A 25,133-nucleotide genomic window follows, 5' to 3' on the forward strand; every position below is an offset into this window, starting at 1 on the left:
AATTAAAGGAAACTATAAGCGTACGGAGCCAGACTGTGGAATACTTTTTTCTCCCTCTAGAGCGAGAAAAAGATCATGTTTTGATATCCCGACATCTCCTCAAAAACTTCCAGTGATTTTACGAGTACAAATGTTGACTCGGCGATGTGCTTGCCAGCCATCTCAGCTGTCCTGACATGAAGATCAGCTCGCATACATGTAATTCAGCATCACATGACACATTGTAGACATTTTGACATCTCGTAAACAAAGTGTTGAAACTTGAACATATCCCTGGTTTGCAGAAACTTACATATGAGTAGCGAGTTGTGGATCTAAAATAACCGTCTTGTATTTTGTATGTCGACTCACTGTCCATAGTAGAAAAAATATGAGATTAATATTTACTTTTTCCACTAAAAGCTCCAGGCCTTTTCGCCGTCTTGGGGTTGAAACTGCAGACAATACAGTTATCTAGAACTCAACAACACGCGCCGCTCCTTTCATCTGCCTGCTCGACTGTACGAGGACAGCAGAGTCCCAGCTGTTCCTCTCAGCTCTGTGGCTGCGTTAGTCGGAAGCCTGGAGACCAGTAATGGATGTATTTATGAAACCCAATAACCTGACAGCTGAGCAAGCTGTAAAACAACATTTGATGGCGTCACCCAGTGCATTGGGAACCGAAGGGGCTGAAATTATGTGCCTCTCTCTCTCCGTCTAGGACACATATTTTCCCCGCGTGCTATATTTCTTTTAAAAGTGTTCGTTCAGCAGTACTCTGAAGAAGATCAATGCCGGGTTTTTCTGTCCCGATCCAAACAGTCTCGACGAGGCGCACGTGCATGTACTGTACATGCTGTATTTTACAGTGAGGGGACAGGAAACCCTCGGTCGCATAATGATTCACAAACGCCTCGCATCTCCCCCCCCCCGGTAAAGGAAAGCACCCCTTCCTCTGCAAACTCTAAAAGGTTCTTAAACATCCGAGGCTACAAAGACTTCTGAAATAGTAAAGGAACATGTTTCCAGACTGCAGTTTATGAGGCATTAGGCTAGGACAGGGTTGAGGATGGCTGCTATGCCAGAGCTCTTATAATACCTTGGGGGATTTCATCATGTATGCTTTGAAGTGCGGAATGACAAACTGGAAAAGGGTTTGGGCTGCATCAGGGTTAGCTTCCTTTCTCTTTTTCTGAGAGGATTAGCTTCTGTGTCTCAGCTCAGGAAAAAACGGCAAAGCCCGGCCACATCTGAGCCTAATACACCCCAGAAGTTTACACAGATCACACAGATCACCATAATTATTTATTTATGTACTTAGTACTTTTTTTTTTTTTTGGAGCGGCTGCTGATTCGCTCTTTAAAAATCCATTAAAACACGTCGCAGGTAGTTTTTGTCTTTGTCGTCTGGTGAAATCACTCCGGGGTCGGTGCTCGTTTAGCGGCGGGCTTTATTCGGGGTCGCGTCGTGCACGTCCCGCTCGTTCGCCGCGTCATCCATCTTCCCCGCTGATGGAGTGATAAGAGAACCTGCCTGCGTTCATTCAGCCGCCACACGAAAGTGAGTGCATGTACAGAAAATTAGCTGGATGGAGCCAAACACTTGCATTCACGGTCGTCTGCCGAGTGACTGATTTACGAACATAACGGCTCTCGAAGCTCTTACAGCAAAAGATGAAGGAAGGGCAACAATACAGATGAGATATATCTGATGAAATATGGATTAAATGGTAAAAGGACAGCGTGAAAAGGTGGCCTTCCCTTGATGCAACACCTTTTCTGATGATTTATTTCCTCTCCCTCCTCTTGCCAGTATTTTTATTCTAATTTTTTTTTTTTTTTGCGAGGCAAAGTCATCAAGTTTACACCTTACGCAATGCCTCTGCCTTTGTTTTCCTTGAAGGTCGTTCACTACCTTTTCAGAGTAGCAGATATCAGCCGCCCCTCTGATTTGTCGAGAATAGACGCAATAGCATGGATTAAAAAAGCTCGTTCTCACCGCTGATCCGCCGGGGTGTCGCAGCTCCCTTCTCTAACGCTGCAGTAATATCCTTCTGGCAAACAGAAAAACACAAACAGCGGGACGGTGCATGTGCTCGAGACTGTTTGGAGAGAGAACGCGCGGTACTCTCTCAGACCCCGTCCTCATGAAGGCTTTTCTGTGACTATCGGGTTCAAATGAGTCGTGATGATGACCGGGCCGGCACCGCTGACTGTGCTATGCTCTGTTCTCTACCATTTGGCTGTTTTTTGGCGCCATCATCATTTCCGCAAATGGTGCTCGAATCTTTTGCCAGTGTGCCATTAGAGGCTACCCACCAGCTCCCTAATTTAGTGGGCATGTTTTTTTCTACTTTGCTTCCATTTAAACCCAGTACGAGTACGAGTTTCTGCTACGATGTTTGGATTTCTGTTGCACGGCTTGCAGACTTCCTTTCATGGCAACAGATCAAAACATTCACGATTCTGAAGGTTTTCAGGAATTCAGGCAGAATCTGACGTGGCGTCTAGGGCTGAGTAGCGTTTCACCTTGACTTCAAACCCGGCTCCCGAAAAATATTCTTTCCGACACCAATTTTAGGAAATCTGTTTTTACAAAAGATCGCAAAAACATGAACATGTGGAGCCCAATCTCTGGCTGTAACTCAGTGTTTTTCGTGCATGTGTCAAGACAGCCAGTCAGCTGCATTATTAAATCTTTGGCCCAATAAGCATGCTGGATGTCTATTGGTTCACTGATGCTCATGAGATTAACTCCTTAGGTATTGAGATTTGGTAGCAAATGAGATTACATTTCTAAATGCTTGATAGTATGTGTCATGAAACTATTGAATTTCGATACCCAGCCACACTCAAATCACCAGGCACCGTCTCCAATATATAAAATCAGTAATACTTATACATACTAACACGTTGCCATGTCCTTCGTTTCTCTGCAGAGATGTGTTTACTCTGGAATTCAGCGGAACATATCTCATGGTTGATTTTTCAACTGATAGCCTGTGTTAGTCGAAGCGCACTGAGGACTGCACCTCAGACAAAAGTAACTAACCTCACATCTAGTTGTCAAGTTATGGAGCCAATCCAAGAAGCTTTTCAGACATGTACTCCAGTTCTCTCCCCTGCAGCTCATCCTCCGAGTTCAGAGGGGGCAGACGAGCTTTTGGCATGCAGAATTCAAGAATGCAGGAGGAAGTGTCAATCTAATTTCTGCGTGTGAAGCCAGATCACAGCAGACCTGTCGCCGGAGCTGATACGGCTCGGCCCTGCTGGTCAGCGAGGCTCAGCTCAGGAAAAACCAAACTCCAGACACACCAAACCTGTCACTGTCACAAACACGAGAGCGCAGTGACAGCACACAAGCTCTGACTGCTTAACACTCCCGATCAAAGAGGACCTCTCGCCGAGGTCGGGGCAGAAGTCAAACTTTGGCATTCGCCGAGAACAACTCTGAGGGAGTTGTGACAGTTTCCAACATCTCGGCTAATGTAGCAGGAGTGTGCAGAGGTCAGGCTTTCTTCTTTGTAGATTTGGATCTGTGCTGGGTGCCCCGCCAGGGCAAAGCAGCATCAGCAGCCAGGTTTATTGAACTCAAGTAATAGTTTGAAGGAGTTTTTTAAAGCAAAAAGCAGCAAGTGTTAGCTGTGCCGCCTCCCTGTGCAATAAATGTAAGTCCTCCGTCAGCCACAGACAAAATTGCACCAACTGCATTCTTAAGCGAGACCAGAAAATTCACACCAGGATACAAATTGTTCAGAGCTTTTTCAGATATGTTTTTTTTGTTAATACTAGATGATGTTGTGCATGACAGCACAAGAGTTATGGCCGCCATGCTTGCCAACAGTACGGTCCTTTTCTCTCCGGGACTTATTGGCTAGGACAGCAATACTGATTGCGCTGGCAGCACAGTAGGCGGCGAAGTTGCTGCTGTGTGCGTGTTGAAATGAAGAGAGTTGTATTGAAATAAATGCTGCAGACACCCCAGAGGCTGCCTTAGCATCAGCATGCTAATATAGTCATGCCATCATTACATCCTGTGTACCTAAGCTTTTAATTAGTTTACTAAAAAGCTGGGCTGGGGACGGCGGAAAGGATTTGTCGCTGTAATGACAGGATCAAGGTGGTTTTACAACTGCCGGGTCTGGGTTTCACAGTCAAGTGTACTAAACGCATCAATTTGCTGGATGCAAGTTCGGCCTTCTGATTGTAATTCACATGGTAATTACATAGTAGTTACATGCTCACACAAACGCCTGGCATCCGTACTGTGCACTTCTTTTTTCCCTCATTTCTCTCGTTACCAAAAGAGGGCAGTGCAGTGCCTATATATAAATATATATACATAGATATATTTGTATGAACAGGGTAGACACACCCACCTCTTGACAGTGAGGTCATTCACGAAGGGCCTGAACTGTAGCTGTGACAGTTAACATGCTAATTACAGGGAATCATAGACACTCTAGCAACGCCTCAGAGTGGAGTCCTCCTCCTCTGGCCCCGGCTTTCTGTTCACTCTGTACTTGTCAAGATAGCATGCAGGAACAAATTATGTACCCAGAAGGGAAATCCTGCAGATCTGCTAAATGTGCTAATTCGGTCACAATTCTTCCTCAGTGATTATACATCAGTGTGTGGAGGACGATAGGCAAATACTGCATCAATTCCAAAAAGGGAAAGGGAAGAAAAGCCCCTCGGTCTTCTTTGATTTCCTATTGTGCCGAAGCAATCCTGTGTGCTGCAGCGATATGTTCTCTCCGTATTCTCTCTTCTGCTAATTAGTCCTGCTACTTGCTTTTCAAGACGTGGACAGCCACCGCTCTGTGTGCTGCTGAGTTCATCGCTGTTGATAAGACGATAAGAGATTTACGGAGAGGTTGCTGCTGTTGTTAGCTTGTGCTGTCAGTTTCGTGTGATTTAAGTTAAGTGCTTTTCACGCGGTCAAATCGCTGAACGTTGGAACTCGTGGGCTGACTTCGTCGTTGCTTTTTTCCGCTCTGTTAGGAAATGCCAACTCTTAAACCATGGCTGGAAAATAAAGCATGGTGTTTTCAAGTATCAAAATAACAGCCTGAAACAGAGGGCCTAAAGTGCGGCTGTTGAACAACCAGATTAGTATTTGTGAAACAGTTTGTTGTTTCTGTGTCTGTCTTATGTCATGCCAAGCAGGCCACCACAGAATTTGGATCCAAGCATTGCAAGGGGCAGATTCATATTTGGGAGGTGCTCCTTGATGTGCAGAGCTTCCTTGGCAAAAGTAGCTGCGCCCACCACATGGCTCAGACTGAGCTGGCACCACGGCTCCCTTTGTTCCGCGTCTCCTGCCATCTGATATTAAGGATTATAGAAAGCCTTGTCCACTCTCGTGCCCACGGTTTCATCTTGGACCCCGCGTTGACAAACAGTTGTGTCAGTTTGTGTCTTTGAGGTGGGTAAAGATCCGCCCTGTGCGGATGTCTCCTGTCCCTGGCAAAAAGGGAAGGGAAGATGGAGGAAGTGATTGACTACACAGAGAAGTTTTGGCCCGGAGTCCTCTTTTGAACCCATTAATGCAGGGGCAGTACACTGCTTTCATCCAGAGTTGGAACTGCCATGGCCGCAGGAGTCAGCGGTGTGTGGATCTGTGCGTGCGTGCGTGTGTGTGTGTGTGTGTGAAGCGGGGGGGCATAGCGACACAGCGAATTTGCATCACATTTGTTGGGCGTGTTGCAATCGTTCAGCTAGGAGCTGTGAAGGACACGAGGAAGAAAATCTCGGTCGAGTCATGAATATGAGTTGGTGATGTCCTACCAATGTCAGGCCGTGGCTCTGAGCGGCGATATGCAAAACCACTCTCCAACTTCATTCCACTTATTGCTGATATGATCTGTGGCACGGCCGGAGGAGACAGGGAATCGTTACTGTACAGACAGTGGTTATTAAATTGAGTGGAGATGTCCTGAGCCGGTTTTAATAATAAGCTGATAGCCATACGGTTTCGCCGCGAGTCCCGAACACCTCCGCGGGACCTGAAACGGGCCCATCAAGAGTTAAAAATCGGACCGTCTATTCAGCCCTCCTGCGCAGATGGTTTAATCTTATTGTCTCCAAATGACTTTGAATATTCCGAACGTAGCGCGGGCCTGCGAGCACAGCAGGTGGTTGGCCCTTTGATCTCTGCTCGTAGATGCCGGTGGAATTTAAATCACGGGGTGACATCCGGCTCATGAAATCATAACATGAACAGCGAGTCTCAACTTTGATCTTGTTGTCATTTTGTATTTGGTTCATTAGAGAGGATGATGTATTGGAAAACAGATAATGAGCAAACAACATTTTGCTGTCGCCCGTATGGCAGCGTGAGACCGCGCGTGCACACAAACAATATGTGTATAAGGGCTTATATAGCGTACTTTACTCCCTATATACACCCATTCTCCAGCTGCAGGATCATTTGCGAGGATGTGTTGCATTGCATTATTCAGACAGGTGTTTCTGGGGCTCAGTAAACCCTCATCTGGGGCTTTTCCACACACGTGCTGGCCTGGCATGAGATCTGTGCATCGGCCCATTACAACAGGGCAACCCGGTGGAACGCATCTCCTTAACTAATGACAAGCTCGTCTTGTGTTGAAGAGGTTTTACAGTATCGGACTCATCCATAACTGTGATCAAAGGTGCATCCGTCAATACTCGCACTTGCATTATTAGCTTTAAATAATAGCCGCTAACAAAGCGCTGTAAATCCAACGATAAACCCTTTTAATTTGCTGCTGAATTCCTTATTTAAAGGCTCATGTTTGGTTTTTCATCAGCAGAAACTTAAAACAACTCCTGCGGAGCCGAAAGCGAAGATGATGAAACGGTAAAATAAAGCAGATGTCTGAAAGTACAAACAGGGACGCAGGAGAGAAACTACACTTCAAACCGCAGCGGTTCAGCTAGACGCTACAAAAGTACTGAGAGCTGAACACACAGAGACTTTAATAAAACTCTCTCTCTCTCTTTGGTCTCCTGTGCACACCAGTTGAGTCTTACAACACATGCTCATTCAAGGGGGAGAAGGAAGCGAGCTGATAAGGCCGCGGTCGCAAGGTGTCACCACGTCCCTTTTTGGTGATCGGTCGGGCGCACTTGGTCCGGCGTGGTTTGATTTGGCACTGGAAACACCTCAAGTGATAAACAGGATGGACAACATAAGCACCTACCACCTGCTCCAGAATGATCATAATCAGCCCCTAATTTCTAATCAGGATTTATTTTTCTATTTCCCTTTCATCCAAAAAAGGCCAACACCTTCTCACTCCCACCCTGTCAAATAAAATATGGCAGCTTGGTCAGCGGCCTTGAGCCTCAAACTGAGATGCTCCACCTAGTTTTGCATGTGAAGAGCTCTGCGGTCAAGTTTGCAATAATACGTAAAATGCAACGTCCGGTTAGACTTTCAAAATAAAGCATGTGGACAACTGATTCACATACAGTATGATGACACATTACGACTTCTGGAGGATTATTAACGTTTTCCAACAGGCACGGTTTGGGTGGGTTTAGGCACAAAAACTAGGTTTGCTTTTAAAAAAAAAAAAAAAGTTAATTCTCTGCATTGAAAATAATTGCGTAATACTACCTTAAAATTAAATCGCCTCTGGTTCTTGGTCACAAACTGAACAAAATCCCCCAGAGAGGATCCGACCTCCCCAACCCAGTATTAGTTTGTCAGTGCCAAAAACAAATCTGATTAATTAAAGAGTATTAGAGTGCCCTAATTGCCCAAAGTGTATAAATTTGTATTGTAGCCTCAGTAAATTCCCTCCTTACAACAAAACATTTTTGCATGTTTGCTGCTTCTTGCTAAAAAAAAAAAAAAGAAAAAAAGAAAAAAAAAAGCCTTAATTGAACGAGCTGCCTGATAGACGACAGAAATTACCTTTCATGCGCACTACACCTGTCAGTCACGGTGCAAAGTACTGATGATGCAAGTGTGTGAAACCCTAATTTATTACTTAATGTAGAGCAATCACTCCCAACCTTTTTTTTTTCCCACATGTGAGCACTTAAAAAAATCTCAGCCCTGAAATTGAGGAAGATTCAGGTCGGGAAGAGCTTCTAGGTGTGTCGCTGGAGCGCAGTTCAGTCCGCTGCTCGGGTCTCATTTCAGGGCACTTAGCTTTTATTTCAGAGTCAGGAGTATTAACTCTGTAATCCTGGTAAAACTGTTGTATGCTTTTACCTTAAGCAGATGAAAACTTGTGTCCCTGGTGGCCCTGCCGCCTGCTCCTCCTCCTCCTCAGATCTCACCGACCGTTTCTCCAGTTTTTACATAAATCTTTTTGTGATCCGGGTGCATTGATTTTTTTTTTTTCTTGACATTTCATTGCCCTCATGAGAATGTACATACATGATTTCTTCAGCTAGAATTTCAAAGTCGTGGGGGGGGGATCCTTAAGAAATTAAAAGAGGAAGCGTAGTAATTAGATCTCGTGCGGTAGCAGTTTAAGAAGTCACTCACTCAAATAGCTCCACGGCAGACACACCCGTACGAGATACACAACCTTTGTTGACATAAAAGGTCAAATCAACCGACCGCGATTAGAAAACTCAGAATCCATTTATGTTTTTGCGACGAGGAAAACGCCACTCTCCATCAGAGCTCGCCTCCTTGATAAACTGAGCAGCAACTGTGCAAAATCTCTCATGTTAGCACCTTGTTTAGTGTGCATTACCTGTAGCGGTGCACTGGATGTAAGTAATTTCGGGTTGACTGGCAATTCACTCGGTGGGCCATCTTGCCTGTAGCCTTAGACGGAGGGGCTGCAGTGGGGGAGGGAGCACCAGCACCAGTCAATTACCAGTTAATAAACAGTGGAAGTTTTCTATTAGTGCTTGTTAGTGCGTGTAAAAGATTGTTGGTATGTGGAATTGGGGGAAGGCACTGTGACTATGGAATTAGAAAAAAGAAAATACAGCCATATTTTCCCTCCCTGGGTCTAATATACATCACCCGGCTCTCTGTGCGCATTCCGTTTACGGAGATAATATTTGTGATTTGATTTTCAGCAGGCTATACGGTGCAATATATAGCATTTGCAAACCCATTTTTTTCTTTTGAACACCACCAGAAATGTGTGTGCTCAGGAGTTTCACCTAATGCAGTTCTTCATAAGTGGCTACAGAGCAGTTCTTCCAATAAAGAGAATCCATTACATAAGCATGGTGGAGGCCAAACAATGCAACGCTGGCTGCACTGTGTCTTGTCATTGATAACGTTATAGGCCTCTGGTGGATTTGATGCATGGACCCTCTTTGGATAGTAGGTTGTCACAAATCGGATGCGCAGTAAATCCTCCATATATATATATATATATATATATATATATATATATATATATATATATATATATATATATATATATATGTTGCGAGCAGATTTCACAGTGCTTTACAGAGGAATGTTGCTGTAAGGGAAACACGGTGCACCTGAGTAGCCTTGGGAAGTAAAACAGCATTAATTGGATTTGGGGGAAGTCATCTTTACTGAGGGGACACAGCTCTGACAGCCTGACAGCAAAGAGCATGAATCATTAAAACCCAACTCTGTCATAGTGTTCTGCTACCAATAACCACCGCGCCGTGCATTTGTTGACACGCAGAGCCAGGAGCTGTGTGTAACTAGGCAAGGAATGTTCACAGTCACAATAAATGGTCCCATCCATCCTATCCTGCAGGAATGGCTGTAATTACACACAGTTTACATTTGTCATGCAGAAAAGCGATGGATGCTCCTCTACTAACTATTGCCACCTGGAACCAACATATGGGCTGGCGCCCTCTTGGGGTAATGGGTGGGGCGGACTCTCTGTCGACCATTGGGTCATTGGTAACCAGCAGCTGGGAGGCCGCCCTCTCATCACATCAACAAATCTCGCTTTAATTAGCTCACCTGCCCGTTTCCTCCCGTTTCCTCCCAGCGCTCCCCAAAGTCCTCCTGTCAAACCCCCCCTCAGCCGGCTCGCCGACTCACCTTCCTCTCTCATCCTGCCTCCACCACCTGGGAATAGCTTCTGCCTCTCAACTTCATACCTACAGCTCTGCAAACACCCCCGCACACACACACACACGTATACACTGCTATAAACGAGACTGACAATTGACTTCGAGAAAGCTCGGATCGCATTGATTTTTAAATGGGGCTTCACTGATACCTTATTAGCATTGGGATCACCACTGATATGGTCATTGCTGAAGACCCACGTGTCTTTTGTGCCTGTCGATATAATTTGCGCATTCACAGGTGGAGATGATCTCACAAGCTTTGTTGTTGCGCTCACCTGGGCTCTTTCCGTCGGCAGTTTAAAGAAGTTCAATAAGTGGACCAGTGGTTTACTGTATTGATCATAGCCACTGTCTGCACTTTAATGGGAATACAATCCATCCATGCCTCGGTATCCCTGGACGCTCCAATCCCTGTGAGCCTTTCTCATATAAAATGTTTTTTACCACAAATTGGCGATATGCCTCATTCTAATTATTGCGTGATTGTGTGGATTTAAATGATCATCCTATACAGCAAGTGCTTGTTAATGTTTGAGGCATAATAGGGTGTCGTTAGCAAACAGCTAATTACTTTTAAAAAATGTTCCAAAATGAGATTTCCTCTTCGCAACAGCAGTCATTTTACAAAACTAGGCTTCGGAAATTTTCCAAATGGCAGATATCTCATTAAGGAACACGCCTCTCCATTTACACATCAGCTCTCTCTGTGAATGATCCCAGCACACGTTCTGGCCTTTGACTACCTTGTGAAGCTGTGATGCGACTGTTCTGATAGAGTGGATGGATCCCGCTAGTGCTGCCAGGCCGACTCTGGAGAGTGCTAACATACAAGGCAATCCAGGCCTTGAAGATTGGCCCACGATGCTCGCCAGTCTCAGGTGGCTGATAAAATCCAACCACCATCGAACAACCAGCGAGGACCGTTATAGTGCTCCGGTCCCTCCGGCCCGCCGTCACTCTCTCTCTCTCTCTCTGTGTCTCCTAACCACGAGGCTTCCATATGGACACCTATTATGGCTGCCACTTAATTACCCATCAAAAAACATTTCACTGCGCTTCACGGAGGGCCAGAAGGAGTGGAGGGGTAGGAAAAGGATGGAGGGAAAAACACAGGCATGAAAAAAACAAAAGAGGAGTGAACGGCAGGAAAGAGAAATGGGAAAGTCAGTCCGAGAGATTGATTGAGCGAGGACGAGCCGTGAATCTGCGTAGTGGATTTGAATGGCGGACAGACGTGGAGGGGGTTTGGGTGGTGGAGTAGCCTCGCGGTGCAGATGGGGTGAGCGCCGATCTGGCCCGCATCCTGTTTTTTTTGTTTTTTTTTTGGGTCTCGTGTTTACAAACACACACAACAAGCGAGAAAAAGAGGGAGGGTCCAGGCCAGGGGAGGCTATAAATTACCTGTGATTGATGCTCGCCGCCGCGGAGGACGACAGTTAAAGACGCGCGGCGCTCATCGCTGACCCTCCTCTCTTCACCGCCCCTCCCCCCCTCCCCTTCCCTTCTCTCACCCACTCCCACCTCAACAACTCACAATTAGCCGTTCCGTCCGTCACGTGGCCCACCCTTAGCGGTCATACGCAGAAATAATAATGATTTTCTACCAGACGGAGAGCTGCTTAGAAGAGCGGCGCTCACCGCGGGGGCATTGGCCACAGGCTGTACGCTGTAAATGTCACCCTCCATCACTCCCTGTCAGGCAAACAAATCTTTTTTTTTTTTTTTTTATATTGATAATAAGATGTCTGACTTAGTCCACCTCGGTTCAAGACTTCAATCTTCTGGATCCTTGTGAGCAGACTGCACGTCAACTAAAAGTAAGCAGAAGTGAAGGTTGCTCCAAAACTCGGCACACTAACAGATCTAATTACGTGACGTTAAGAATCGTGTTGAGCCAACTGAACGCTTGTCTCCAATAATAACTGAAACATCAGACATTAGTTTTAGGGTTTGTCTTTTGATTTTGCCATTGTTCATAAAAAAAACACGTGCAGGTTACTTGCAAGTACCTTTAAGTGATGAGTATGATTATAGTGATCCACTGTCGATGCTGATCGGATGGTAGCATCACAGAAAAGACATGCATACAAACAAACAACGCAGATCCCCAAAAAATCATTGGGACCTTGTGGTTCGTGTCATTTTGCATGTCGCCAAACTCAAGTGAAGAACGAGTATATAGTTCCGAGGAGCAATCAAGTCTGTCAGTCTACACATTAAACATCTCGTCTTTGCACTGTGTTTGGTTGAGCAGTGTTTATTCACATTACACACAGATTGATAATTATTTTGGAATCGTGGTTGGAACATTACAGTCACAGAAGACAATATTCAAGGCCCGTCAGCGTACGTCTGATCTGGGATATTTAATTTTAGGATTTTTTCTTAGTTTCTTCTACTGCCTCTGTTTTACCTTTAAATTAAATTGTGTCTCTCCAGTTTGATGGCAACAGTCTATTCCATGTTGAGGGCACGGTTGGCATCAGACACAACACCGTTGGCCAGCTTAAATATGTTATCACGGCAGACTGGGTCGGTCGGCCTTCAATCTTTGAGCAGATTTTCATTTGTCGGAGCAGTTTTCGACAAAGTGGACAAACACTCGCTCCATGTAGTGTCACAACATTGTAGCGCGCTCGTCATCGCAGAAGTAGGAGACAAAAGAACGTGTTCACTCGTCCCAAACGACCAAAGGCAGCGCCGAGATAACTTCTTTGTTTTGTATTTTTGCAGACAAATTCAGACGTTCCAGGGTAACAGATGGTCTGTCATCACACCTCAGGATTTGCATGAAACTACCTGCTTGTTTTATTTCATTACTGGCAACAATGGGAACTTCCTGAGAGACGGATTGTGACAAAAATAAAACTTAGAAAAAGAGCATTATTATTGTTGCTCTACTCGACCACTTCGGTGCAGCCCAGGGTTTCCTTACTTAAACACACAATATGTCATTTCTGCTTCGAGGGTTCTTTCAATCAAAACACAACAAGTTGTGAAGTAGCGTGGGATTGTGGGAGTCGTTGTCTTCATTGTAGCTGATTTTGATGATGATTAAGTGACGAGGCTGTGTAAGAAAGTTTTATCATATTACATTCAGACACGTTCGCTGACTTCCTCCGTCTCTCAATTATCGTCTGATGTTTCCCCAGTAGTTGCCAGGCAACCTAATGAAACACACGGTTGGATGATAAAATGGCAGAAATCAAACAATGTTGGATGAAATTTGGAATAGAGCAAGTGCACTTCTTGACAAAATATAGAACAAAGGTCCTCATTTTAATGTGGAAATGTTAAGTAAAAGTATAACAGCGATATAAGAGGGAGAAAAGAGAAAGGAAGACTAATGAATCAAACGGGGATTCAGATCCCACCGGACCATTTCTGACACCAAAGTGTCTGCTATAGTGTTTTAAAGCCAATGAAAAATCTAAAGGGGGCTGTGCAAAGGTGCTGGGTTTGTCTAAATCTTTGAGATCTTTTGTTTTGTTGTACTGAACGCAACACTGGGCCAATTACTTTCCAGAGATTTGTGATTGTTCTGACTGATCTGAAACCCATACTGTATGTGCTATTGGACATGAACTTTCGGATAATGGTTTTATGTGCAGAGTTTGTATGAGATGAAGCCTGAAAGGTTATTTGCCATACTTCAGAAAAGAAAGAAAAGAAACATGCTGCATTCAGCAGCCCAGCAGCCTTCTTGATATTTGTACACAAATTTGTTCTCCTAGCATCTTAACAGAAGTATCCAGTCATTCAGATGGCGTGAAGAAAGTGTTTAGATCGTTGGCAAAACAAAATTCATGATGTTCAGTGTTCACATTAAGATGAGGTGATTATACTCCACACATGTTATTCAGTTATCAGCTTTAAACCAGCTCGCTGTTTATTTTTGATTTGTCGGGGTCAGAACCAAACAAACGTGTTCTCTTATACCTGACTTGTTCAGCGCTGTTTTTATCACACATTTAACCTTCATCAAACCATGCAGCTATAAATCGGATATTGCACTCACCCATATTACCATTTGATAGTATTTCTATGAATTGTGCTGCCCTAACTTTAAAGTCATCGTCCAGAATGCTGTCCGTGCGTCAGTTTTGCTTCCGTCATACTGATTTTCGTCTCTGTGTCTGTTTGTTTAAGTGATGCAGAATCTTTGTTTCTTGAAGCCGCTTTTCTTGCATTTATAACTTTGCTGTGTCGCTTGTCGCGCATGATTTATTATTTGAATGTATTCTCATCTCCTTTGTGGGGACAGTCAGCATCAACAAAAGTTAATGGAAGCTTTTGTGACGGCAGTAATTTTATCCAGTGAGTTTTTTTTTTTTATCCCACTGACATTTGTCTTTATTTTCATGGTTTACTTCACTTGAGTGTTGTCTCATCCACCAGGATCATGTGCACTCACTTAAATTGGTTAACGCTGTATGCTGCTCCACTGCAAATACAGTGTGTTGTTTGCCAAGTACTTTTGTGTAAGATAAATAACTGGAAATATGCAGCTGCTGTACGTTTTGTGTATTTATTGGTTTGCTCCGGCCGGCTCTCCCACAGCAGCATGTTGGCTGCACCTCCTCCTCTTCCTCTTCCTCCTTTTCCTCTTCCTCCTCCTCCTCCTCACCTACACAGTTCTCTTCATCGCTAACAGCTATCCCTTCCTGAGCTGCTGCCTCAGTTGCCACGATGCCCGGAATTATTTGAAACAAAGTAATTGGACAGATAATCACACCGGTTGGACTGTACAGCTTTCACACGCATGTGTTTTCTTGCTATTCTGTTCTGCTGCTACTTCGGGTGCAGACGGTCCTTGTGTCTCCTCGAGACGAGCCCCTTTGAGTCTCATAACAGATAAATAAATGGATGTTTTTTGGTGGTCAGGGTTGGAATTGTGGCAGGCAGCCACAGGTCACATCAATGTAGGCGGAACACTTGTCCAGGATATAATTTTTGTTGTTGCTCTGAACAAACTGTTCGAGGCCAGGTAACAAAGTCCAGAGGGGGCCGCTGGTTCAAGGCCACCCGGGACGCATTGCCTGTTTGGGTGCGTGTATAAATCGCACAGCAAAATAAATTCAAATTCTCCTGGAAAATCAACGGGCGAACCCCACATTTGATCACAGATCTTACATTGTTACAGCATCATAGATCATGGACGCAGATACGGCCTTCCCTGGTTTTCCCCGAGTCTCCATCACTGTCTGCTTGCACAAGGTTGAATCCAGGGACTTCAAAAACAAAAAAGAGTCAGCCATCGTAGATTGTAGCCAGCTTTCTGTGAAGCATGACAAAGATGCCGCACCAAATCTACGATAGTACCTCGTGTGTGTCTGTGTAATACCCACTTTGTTGCTAAATGAGCCCACGTTGGTAAGAACAATAGATGGAAGGGACAGCTGATTGAATCTTTGCCGCAGGCGTTTCCGAACGCTCCCCTCCATCCCAGCTCCTTTCTCCTGCTACTTCTGATCAGCTCCTGGGAGACGCTCTTCAACATCTAACGGTAGAAGTGGCTAAATATCATCTCATGAGTCAGCTCGGGTTGCAGCTTCGGCAAAGTCACTCGCCGTGACTCCTCGCCGCGCCTGTCCACGTTTCCACTCAGCCGTGCTGCGTGAAGTCGCTCTGACAGACGCGGTCCACAGAGGCCAGTCACTTACAGAATCAGACGCAGTTTTCAGGACACTCATCCTCTCCTTATGGATGCGTCGCGTTAGGCGAAACGAATGAAAGACACGCAAACAGGCAGATGGAACGTGTGAGCATCCGATGCTTCAAATCCGTGTTTTCATACGCGTCACATTTACAGTGTGTGGCGATGCAGTTCCTGCAGACGGACGAGGCCAGGCACTCTATGGTTTGCAAGAATTTTGATTTGACTTGTATCCTTGTGAAAAGGGACCGGCCTGGGCAAGGGGATATATTTTTGAGACTACATCAAAAGAATAAGGTTGCAGTATTGAGCCGTGATGCATCTAAAATCAATATTCATTTTGTCTTTTGTAGCTCGAAGCTGCCCTCCACAATCCTGTTCACTGTGCATTGCTGGGCTTCTCTGCTGCGAGCACCTCCTTACCTCAAGGCTACCTCTGGGTGAGTGATCTGTTGCTTACACACACACACACACACACACACACACACACACACACACACACACACACACACACACAACTGCATGCATTCATATCCTGTACACACAACCCACACACTCAATTGAATGCCAAATAACTAAAACCAATGACCAAAGCAAAAATAATGCATATTTTACAGTCGCTGGTAATTTTTTGCTTTTAACACAATTACCATGGCCGTTTAAATATCCCTCCTACCATATGCTCTCATTCATTTGGAAAAAACCCCAAAAATGAATAAGAAAAAAATGGGACACGCACCATTTCTCTCTGCAAAATGTGAAACTGTGAATTAATACAGTGTAGAGGCTAGTGGTAGGTAACCACCGCAGAGCGTTTCATGATGAGTGGAGGCAAATTGTGCTGCCAGACCAGACCAGCACATCACAATACCCCCGGACCTGAGGGCGCTCAGCTGGATCTGGAAAGGGGAGGTCGGGATTCAGAGGAAAGAAGAATTAAATTTAAAAAAAGACGCAAAGAATTTGCTGTTAATCTTTAAGTTTCAATTTTTGTTCCCCCGTCCTTTTTTTTTTTTTTTTCTTTTTTTTTTTTTTGGAGATGGTGGGCAATTTATCAGGTAATCCTCTTTAAGCCCAAAAGGTGCCTAAATCAAGTGTAGGCGCTCCAAGACACAGAGTGCGGCTCAAAGCCTCAGACTTAATTGCTTGTGTGATGCTATTCTAAAGAGGACTGGATGCTCACTCACAAGGAGATATTCTGGAGCTGGCATTAAGGCCGCTGAGATATCAGTGTTTGACCCTGAGTTTCTCTTGGAGAACATGCTAGTAAAGACGACTTCAGTGTTCCTAACCTACACCATATAAAGGTAGCTCCTCCATATGCTGCGTGGTTAACTGCTACAGAATAAGTGTAGCGCATTTACCGAACACAAGACTCAAGCGCTGCATTAGAAGGTTTTAGTCCCTCACGCCCGCTTGCTTTCCTGCACAATAAGCCATTAACGGCTGCTCCTGCGGTTATCTATAGCGATGGAGTTCATTCATTTTTAAAGCATAGCAGCCAGGCATGCGGCGGAGACCTCAGACCGAGTCAAGTCTCGCGTCGTTCAGGACGGATTCAAGTCACGTCTTAGGTCAAGTCTCCCCGTCCAGGAGAGCAAATCACACCGCTCACTATAAATTGTCAAGATCAAGTCTTTCTGGTCTCTGAATGCTGACGGTTCCAATAACATGGCTTCTAAACATGTCCGTGTCCTTTCAACTGAAGTCCAAAAATGAAAAATAAAAAATGATTTGTAGTTCGCAAAATTCTTCTGGACTGTAAAAAAGCTTTGCAGAATTCTCCTAAACAACTGAAGTGGATGGGGACTCAAAAAATGGCTTTAATACAACTCCTCTGGTGTAATAAAAAGCCCAGGGAGGCCACATAGATTTGAAAAGACATTGTTTACACCCTTTTGAAGTTGATATGTCCACTGTAGCTGCTAAGTTACCCCATCTGAAGTGGGGCCATGCATCCAGAGGTGTACACAACGTCTTATCCTTTAATATGCCTTTGAATCAAATCCGTTACGTACGTGACCATCTGAGGCTTTCTGATTGTATTTACCTTTGTTCTGGGATTATACCAGGTGAAAACTCGCTGGGAAGTTTTCCACATCAGAAGTCGAATCTTCAGGGAGTCGAGTCTTAAGCACGTCAAGCCGAAGTTGAATTTCAAGTCACATTTTTTGTGACATGCCTGACTTCAGTCCAAGTGATGTTTTCTTGGCAGTAATTTTCAAGAAATAGGTTTGCCTCAAAAGAAAAAAAAAAGAAAAAAAAGAGCTTGGATCTGAATCTTTGGGACAGAAAATGTCAGATGTTTCACTGTGATGGAGCATTGCTCAGTAAACAATGAAAATTCACCTCTTGATTGAATTATAATTGCATTTTTGGATCTGGAGGCAGTCACAGTGGATATTTGGAATAAACTTTGGTACACGTATTGCATTTCAATAACTTGGAGATGTCTGCCTGTAGAAACCCACAGGGCTGTTGCTCATTTATGTTGAATTCCATACATGAGGAAGTCTTCAAAGGTATCCAGCGAGGAGGTCTTTCACTTAAAGGTCACATGTGTGGGATTGATTGCTGTGATGTCAAAGATTGCAACCAACTGGAAAAACACCCACTGCCTCTCTGACGGGGGCTGCTAAAAATGATAAAGGCCCTCTCTAGACCCAGCGTTTGATTTGTCCCTTCTGGGCTTCTGTATTTAACATGGCAGGTCAACACGGCACCCTTCCCTCCGCAGATAAGAAAGGCCAATCCTAAAGTAGCAAAAACACAACAATTCTTGGTTTGAGGTGATAATACGTTAATGATGTGATTATGATTATCAAAATGTCAGCAACCTTTTTTCATTATGAGTGGAATTAAATTCTAGAGAGTGAATTTTCTTGGCAGCGCCAGCCGAATCTGAGATTCCGGACCGACCTCACTAACAGAACGAGGAGGGCACCTTGAGTGCTGAGCTCATCTGACCTTCCTCCTGCACGGTCGGTGTTACAAACTGTCCAACACAACATGTCAACAAAGCAAAAACAAACTGGTATCCGCTGGAAAAAAAATAAAAAATAATAGTGAAGGCCTGCGGATCCGGCAAGAATAATTAGTGGCTGAGCGTTCCCGCCCCCGGTTGGTTCTACCTCCCTGGCAGGCTTGTCAAATAAGGGATGACACTAATCATGTTAAAGTGAGATGGGCTATGGGGATTTCTGTGTGCTTTGATCAGAGTAATGACATTGTGTCTAATCAGCCTGATACCCCAGTGTTTCCCTGTTTGCCTTCACCTTCTTTGTCCCACTTTTCTCCAGCATCCTGCTGCTAACGCTGCCATGGCGTGTCTCCACTTATACGCTTATTCAGGAGGTTAGAAATTCATCGCAAATGTCAGGGATGGTGAAATTTTTAAAATGCAGCCGTTTTAGAGTACATCAACAATCTGGTGACTCGTGGTTCTGGCTGCCTAATGTGGCGAATGCAATTGAGCAGAGTGTGCTATCATGACCATTCTCCCATGCTTCCTCGCTGCATCCAGAGCCATCTAATTATGGCTGGCAGAGCATTTACTGTTTGGGAAGTTTTTGTTTCTCCCGAGCTGAGCGGAGGAATCTGTCCAGGGCACGACTCCAGATATCTATTTCTCTAAATAAGTAGTGATGACTTTGTCAGGGCACAGTATTTGCACTGGATATCAGGCGGGGAGAGAGGGAGAGAGAGGGGGAGAGAGAGGGAGAGAGAGGGGGACTGGGTGTAATTGAAAAGAGGAAGGGAATGTATTCATTGGTGTGGATCGTGGTGATGGGGGTGTGTGTAGTTGTTTGTTAGGTACTGATGGACATGTGAATCTATAAATTATAAAGGAGTCTGGGTGAGGGTGTGTGGGGGCCTTGCCTCCGGTTCTGGTTACACTGATTCACTAGAAGCGCTCCTCGCTGCAAGATAAGTCTTTTTTTCTTTTTTTTTTTCTTTTTTTTTTTTTTCCAACCCTGTGCAACAGACCATTATTTGTTCTGGCTCATTCTCAAGAGCCCACAGGATCGCTCCTGTCCAGATTCTGCACGCTGATACAAATCAAACAAATGATTGCATGCAAATAAGGGTGAGTGTGGAGGAGAAGAGCTAAAGACTATATTTAGCTCATGTCACATTCGCACGATGCGATTCATACAGAGAATAAATCTCCGGTGTCTGGCGGCGAGCGGCCGTGCTCCTTTTTTTTTCAAGAAGGACGTTGTGTTTTGTCTGGACATCCACCGAGGCCTCACACAGGAGTAATGAATGAAATTGTGTTGAAAACCTACAGCGACACTTTAATTGTTTGGGAATGGAGGCAATGCCACCTTAATTGGAATTGCATCTGCGACAGGTTGGAGGGGCTCCTGCTCTCTTCGTTTACTCGGCATTGGCTTTGACAGGCTTACATAAAGGCCGACGTGAATATGCTGCAGAGGAAATGAAGACACTCAGACTTCGGGGTGGGAAGCTTGTTACGACTGGTGAACCTTTGTTGATAGCATCTAAGGTTGGGTTCTTGTTTGTGACTGTGTGTGTGTGTGTGTGTGTGTGTGTGTGTGTGTGTTTTTAATGATTTGTGTTCCCTGTGAAAAGGAACAGACCACAAACACTGAATTGTAGAAACTTCCAATCAATCCAAATTGAGCGACCGAAAGCTCCCGGATTTTCAAAGGCTCTCGTTCGAAAGCTCGTGTTCAAGTCTTTATTTGCACTGAGAGCTGCAGCTTAAAGTTCTCAGTGTGACCTTGGACACGTTAACATCTGATGTCAGCGTAATGAATTGAAAAATTATTTTATTTTATTTTATTTTTTTTTTATTATGAACTGACTCCTCCAATAGCTCGGTCACTTGATCTCGTAAACTCGTGATTAAAACCGTCCTCATTGTTAAGCATCGCGGAGTCTGTCAGAGACCTACGAGAGCCTCTCTGTTCTTCGGCGATGAAAAGATCGCAGGGGTTTTAAGAATTGTTTGATGGTCTGGAGATGACATTGTGAATCCATTACATAACGTGTTTAAAATTCCAAGTGATATTCCTCATCCCCCCCCCAAAAAAATGAGAGAGAGCAGGCTACAAACGACGAGGTCTTAAAGGATAATTGATCTGAACTTTTTTTTAAAATCTAAATTGCTGACAGGTAGAGAATGTTTAACCGAAGGCCTCCACAATTTGATTAAGACACTGAATACATTTGCAGGCATGATTTAAAGGAGACCTGCGTGCTTCTGCTCTCAGCTCTGCCTATCTTTTTTTTTTTTCCTGTTTCAGCAGAATAGTTTATTACCTATGGCATTACAATTCAGTCCGTTGGTGCAGCTTAACACGGGGTCTCGACCTTTTCTCAACCGTGTTTTTTTTTTTTTTCCTCCCGACAGGTGGCTGGCGGAGGAGAAGGCTCTCAGGGGCAGATAGAGATATTTTCCCTCAACAGGCCCATGCCAAGAGCTGTAAAGAGCCTGCAGGTCGGCGCCGCTGTCCGATGTCTGGAGTATGTGCCAGAACCCTCCCCGAGTGAAGAAGAGGAAGCCGGAGGTCACAGGGCCCCCTCGGGGATCGGCGCCAACATTTGTGTCGGATCAGACGATGGGCGGTGAGCGACTGATATCACAGAAAGCAGAGGAGAGCTACAAACACGCCTCTTTGCTGAAACAGAATGATGTAAAAATTGTGAAATTAGATCGAACACGCAAGTATTCAGGTGCGAACAGAATGCCTGTCTTCCCTAGTGAAATAATATCCTGTATTATCCTCTGTTACGGTCCCCTGAGATCTCTCGCAGTATAGATTTGCTTGTCAATATTTCATCAAAGCAGGAAATCAGAGTTGATGCCCTAACGCAGCATCAATACCGCTACTGCTGCAAAGATCACTGTTTCATTTTCAAATCCAATAAACCTTCTGATCCCCACTGTGTGTAACAGAGGATAGGTCTAATCTCAGTCTGCTGCCATAGTTCAGTGAATACGTTCTTTTGTTTGATTGTTTTCGGGTTGTTTTTTTTTCCCAAACTGAGAATCTTCTCGGTTTTTAGATCCAGCCTTATGTTACCGCTGTTCTGTAATTTTCATTTACGGCAGCGTTTAGTCATTGCTATAAAAACCAGAGTCATATGTCAGCAGTTTTTTTCCCTTCTTTTTTTATGCTGACTCATTCCCTTGTGGTGTTTGTGTCTGTCCGGGGAAATGGAATAAAAAAAGAGAGAAACGTAGAGTAAAATAAAATAAAATAAAAAAAAAAACAATTTCAGCATTTCAGCACACTCGAAGGACTGTCAGCCTCTCCTCAAACGGAGAGAAAACAAACAGCGATGTGCATTTGTCATTCTGAAGAAGACAATAAGATGCAGCAAAGTTCAGATGGCATTTCAGACATGAGAAAGATAGAGTGGTTGCACATACACAATGCTTTGCTCCAAAGTGCACTGTTAAATCAAACTGCATGAAAACGAGGCACTCTGTCATTTCAAATGACACTCATTTATCATGCCGGCTTGTGCTGCTTTTGTTCTTCCAGCGTCCTGGTCTACGGCAGCGTGGACACCGCGGCACAATGCCTATTGACCCTCCATAACCCAGAGGGCTGCCCTGTGCTGTGCCTCAAGCACTCCTCGCGCTTCCTGTTTGCAGGCCTGCGGAACGGAACCATGATGGTTTATGGAAGAAGTAGCAGGGGTAAGGTCCCTCCAAGGTTGCTTTGTTTCCAGACCGGCGGCTGTAGTTTCTGTTGCAGTTCTCAACGTGAGGTCTGTCGGGGTCGGGGAGTGAAATGTACCATTGTCCCTTGGTGCTTTTTAAAAAAAAAAAAATAAAAAAAAATAAATCATACTTACTGGCAAATGTGGCAAAATATGATGGAGGATGAAGTCGCAGCTGATTCAGAATGCAGCGACATTGATGACATTCTCTAAATACTATTTTTGGCAAACATGTAGTTACATTAAATGAGTCGTGTCATTGCTATTGTGTGTGAATTCCAGCCTTTAATGCGTTCCTACCAGTTCAATACAATCACAATTACACAAGCAAGCTGTGATCATGTCCCAATAACATACATTTCTTTCTTCTGACATGAGACTAATCAAAAGTCTCATTCCATTTAACTTTTGCTGATAGAAACCTGCATGTCAGCTACTAATGAGATGTTATGTTAAATGGACTGAGACGTATTTTATCGTTAATTTCTAATGGCTGTTGTTAATCAACAAAATATATATTTCCCTACAGTGAAATGATTAGTACGAATGAGTTTTACTGTGTTCATGCATTATACATCTCTAAAACAGCTCTGCGGTAAACATCTTTTTTTCCGTTCAGTGTTAGCGCTAAATATCATGTGAGACACGTTTTGTCTTTTTTTTCAGGAAAACACATTTTCGCAACGAGAGTATTTTGTAAGATCCAATTAATTTTCGGCTGCCTTTCAAACCGCTGCCTGCGAATCGCTTTCCCTTTATGCCATACCTTTCCGTTCCCACTGATTTTCTCACCCGCCTGTAAGTATGAAAATAACACTTCACCATGTGGTAGATGGCACGCCATGTTTAGTCAGGCAAACACGCAAAGCCGGGGGGGGGGGCTTAACATCATCGCAGCAGTCGTATGCCGTCTTCACAGCCAGCGGGAGCACAATAGCTCTATCACCAGGCTCCTCTTACCTGGCCACAGTATGTCAACGTGCTTGCCTTCCTCCTGTGCTCCCCTCTCCTCCCAAGCAGAAAGGATGATTAATTACACCAAGCTGCTGCATGCCGATTAAATATTACTATTCATGCTTTGTATATGAAAAAAAAAAAGGACAGGAGAAAAAGCTCTGGAGGGTGCCGGGGAATGTTTGTGGATTCGGCACATCTGTTAAAGATTTATGCCCTTGACTAGCGCGCCGCTGTCTGAAAAAACAAGTCCGCAGCAGCCAGGAAACGCCGAGGCTTCAGTCGAGACTTGTATCAAAAAGCGTATAAATGCTCCAAACACGTTGTCGCTTTGTGAGTAACGTGCTCCAGCCGTCCTCACCCAGATACGCACGTCATGTCAACTCCTGATGAAAATATTCTGCAGAACGAGGCGGTGAGGTTTGGTTTAGTGTGACGAGCCGGGGGCCCCTCTGTGTTAAAGAGGGAGAAGCGCGATGCGGGCCGGAGGGACATTTACAAGAGTGAATTTTGAAAAGGTGGAAAAATGACCTTTATAACATGCCAAGCAATTAACCTGTGGAAGGCAGAAGGCATTGTAAAGCTATTCCGCCATGAAAGCCAGAAATAAACAACTCGAAATGTTAATTAAATGGCTGGGTGCACTCCCTTCCCTAATTTTGCTTCATTAACGCATAGCAAAGGAAATGCTTATGCAATTCACTTTATTATGTGCTTCTGTGGTAGCTGCAACGTGTGCCCCGTGATTAAAGCTCGGAGAATAAAGGTCTGCTTCATTTTCACACTGATGAAGCAAAAAGGGAGCGCAAGACAGAGAGAGAGAGCGAGAGAGAGAGAACTGATGATAAAGTAGTTGGAAAGTGGATTAAAGTGTACACCGTTTATTAGCGTGTGGGAGGCAGGGATGAAAACAACGTGCCACACAGTGTGTGACGATTCAAATGGAACTTCACAGTTGTTATCTAGTCAACCTGTGGTACATATTCTCTCACATGGCTTTTTTTTTCTTCTTATTAGAGCCAAAGAGAATGAGCCTACACTGTGAGCCTTCTTCTACTGATGCTTAGTAACTGCTCAGCAGCGTTAGATAGCTCTAAGAGTACTTTTAAAGTAAACACCAGGCTAACTTGCCGCGGTATGAGTGGGAAGAATTGAATTTAATTGCCTCGCTCTATGTGCCGGCGTTCAAATCAAAGCAGGGCATGCGTTCAGAGATTATTAATGTAACTGTGGGCTTGCTGTGATAATAACCATTGATTTGAAGGGTTTTCTTATATCCTTTTGATTCCTTGCTTGTAGTCTTGAGCAGTGCATTTTTTGTTCACAGTTATTTTTTTTCTCCCCCCCCCCCCCAACACACCAGATGACCTCTGGGACCCTGACTCCCGCAGATGTGTGAGCCTGGGCTCAGAACCAGTGCGGACTCTGTTGGTGTTAGATGACTCAGTGTGGGCGAGCTGCGGGAACTCGGTCACAGTCATGGACATCTCCAGCCTCACTACTCAGGTGAGTAACTAAGTCACTGCTGGGCACATAATGTTGCACTTTACCTTGTTTCTACTTTTCATGAACTCATCAAACGACTTCCATGTGGGAAAAGTCTGAACATTGCGCACTATTTATCCCAGCATGCCTTCTTAACCCTTTGTTCTCTGCAATAGGAATAATCCTGCCCAGTGCTTACAGTGGTATTTTTGACTATCGTGATGTCATTTCTTCTTCTTTAAATGCGTCACAGACAAAAATACACAACCTAACCTTAAGGGTTATGTCAGTCAGTTAACAATAAGAAATGATAATATTGAAATGATGA

The 25,133-nt window shown here is 44.5% G+C and overlaps 1 protein-coding gene across 4 annotated transcripts in view; it reads left to right on the forward strand.

Annotated features, from left to right (window-relative positions):
* The window catches only part of arhgef10la (Rho guanine nucleotide exchange factor (GEF) 10-like a), a 123,270-nt gene that overhangs the window by 79,559 nt on the left and 18,578 nt on the right, over positions 1–25,133 (forward strand). For all 4 annotated transcript variants that reach the window (XM_037102037.1, XM_037102036.1, XM_037102038.1 and 1 more), the window contains 4 exons: positions 16,021–16,107; positions 21,048–21,262; positions 22,186–22,343; positions 24,684–24,826. In XM_037102037.1, coding sequence (XP_036957932.1) covers positions 16,021–16,107; positions 21,048–21,262; positions 22,186–22,343; positions 24,684–24,826 — 603 coding nt within the window. The remainder of the gene's footprint in view (positions 1–16,020; positions 16,108–21,047; positions 21,263–22,185; positions 22,344–24,683; positions 24,827–25,133) is intronic.

This window comes from Acanthopagrus latus, chromosome 6 (assembly GCF_904848185.1).
Source record: "Acanthopagrus latus isolate v.2019 chromosome 6, fAcaLat1.1, whole genome shotgun sequence".
NCBI lineage: Eukaryota > Metazoa > Chordata > Actinopteri > Spariformes > Sparidae > Acanthopagrus > Acanthopagrus latus.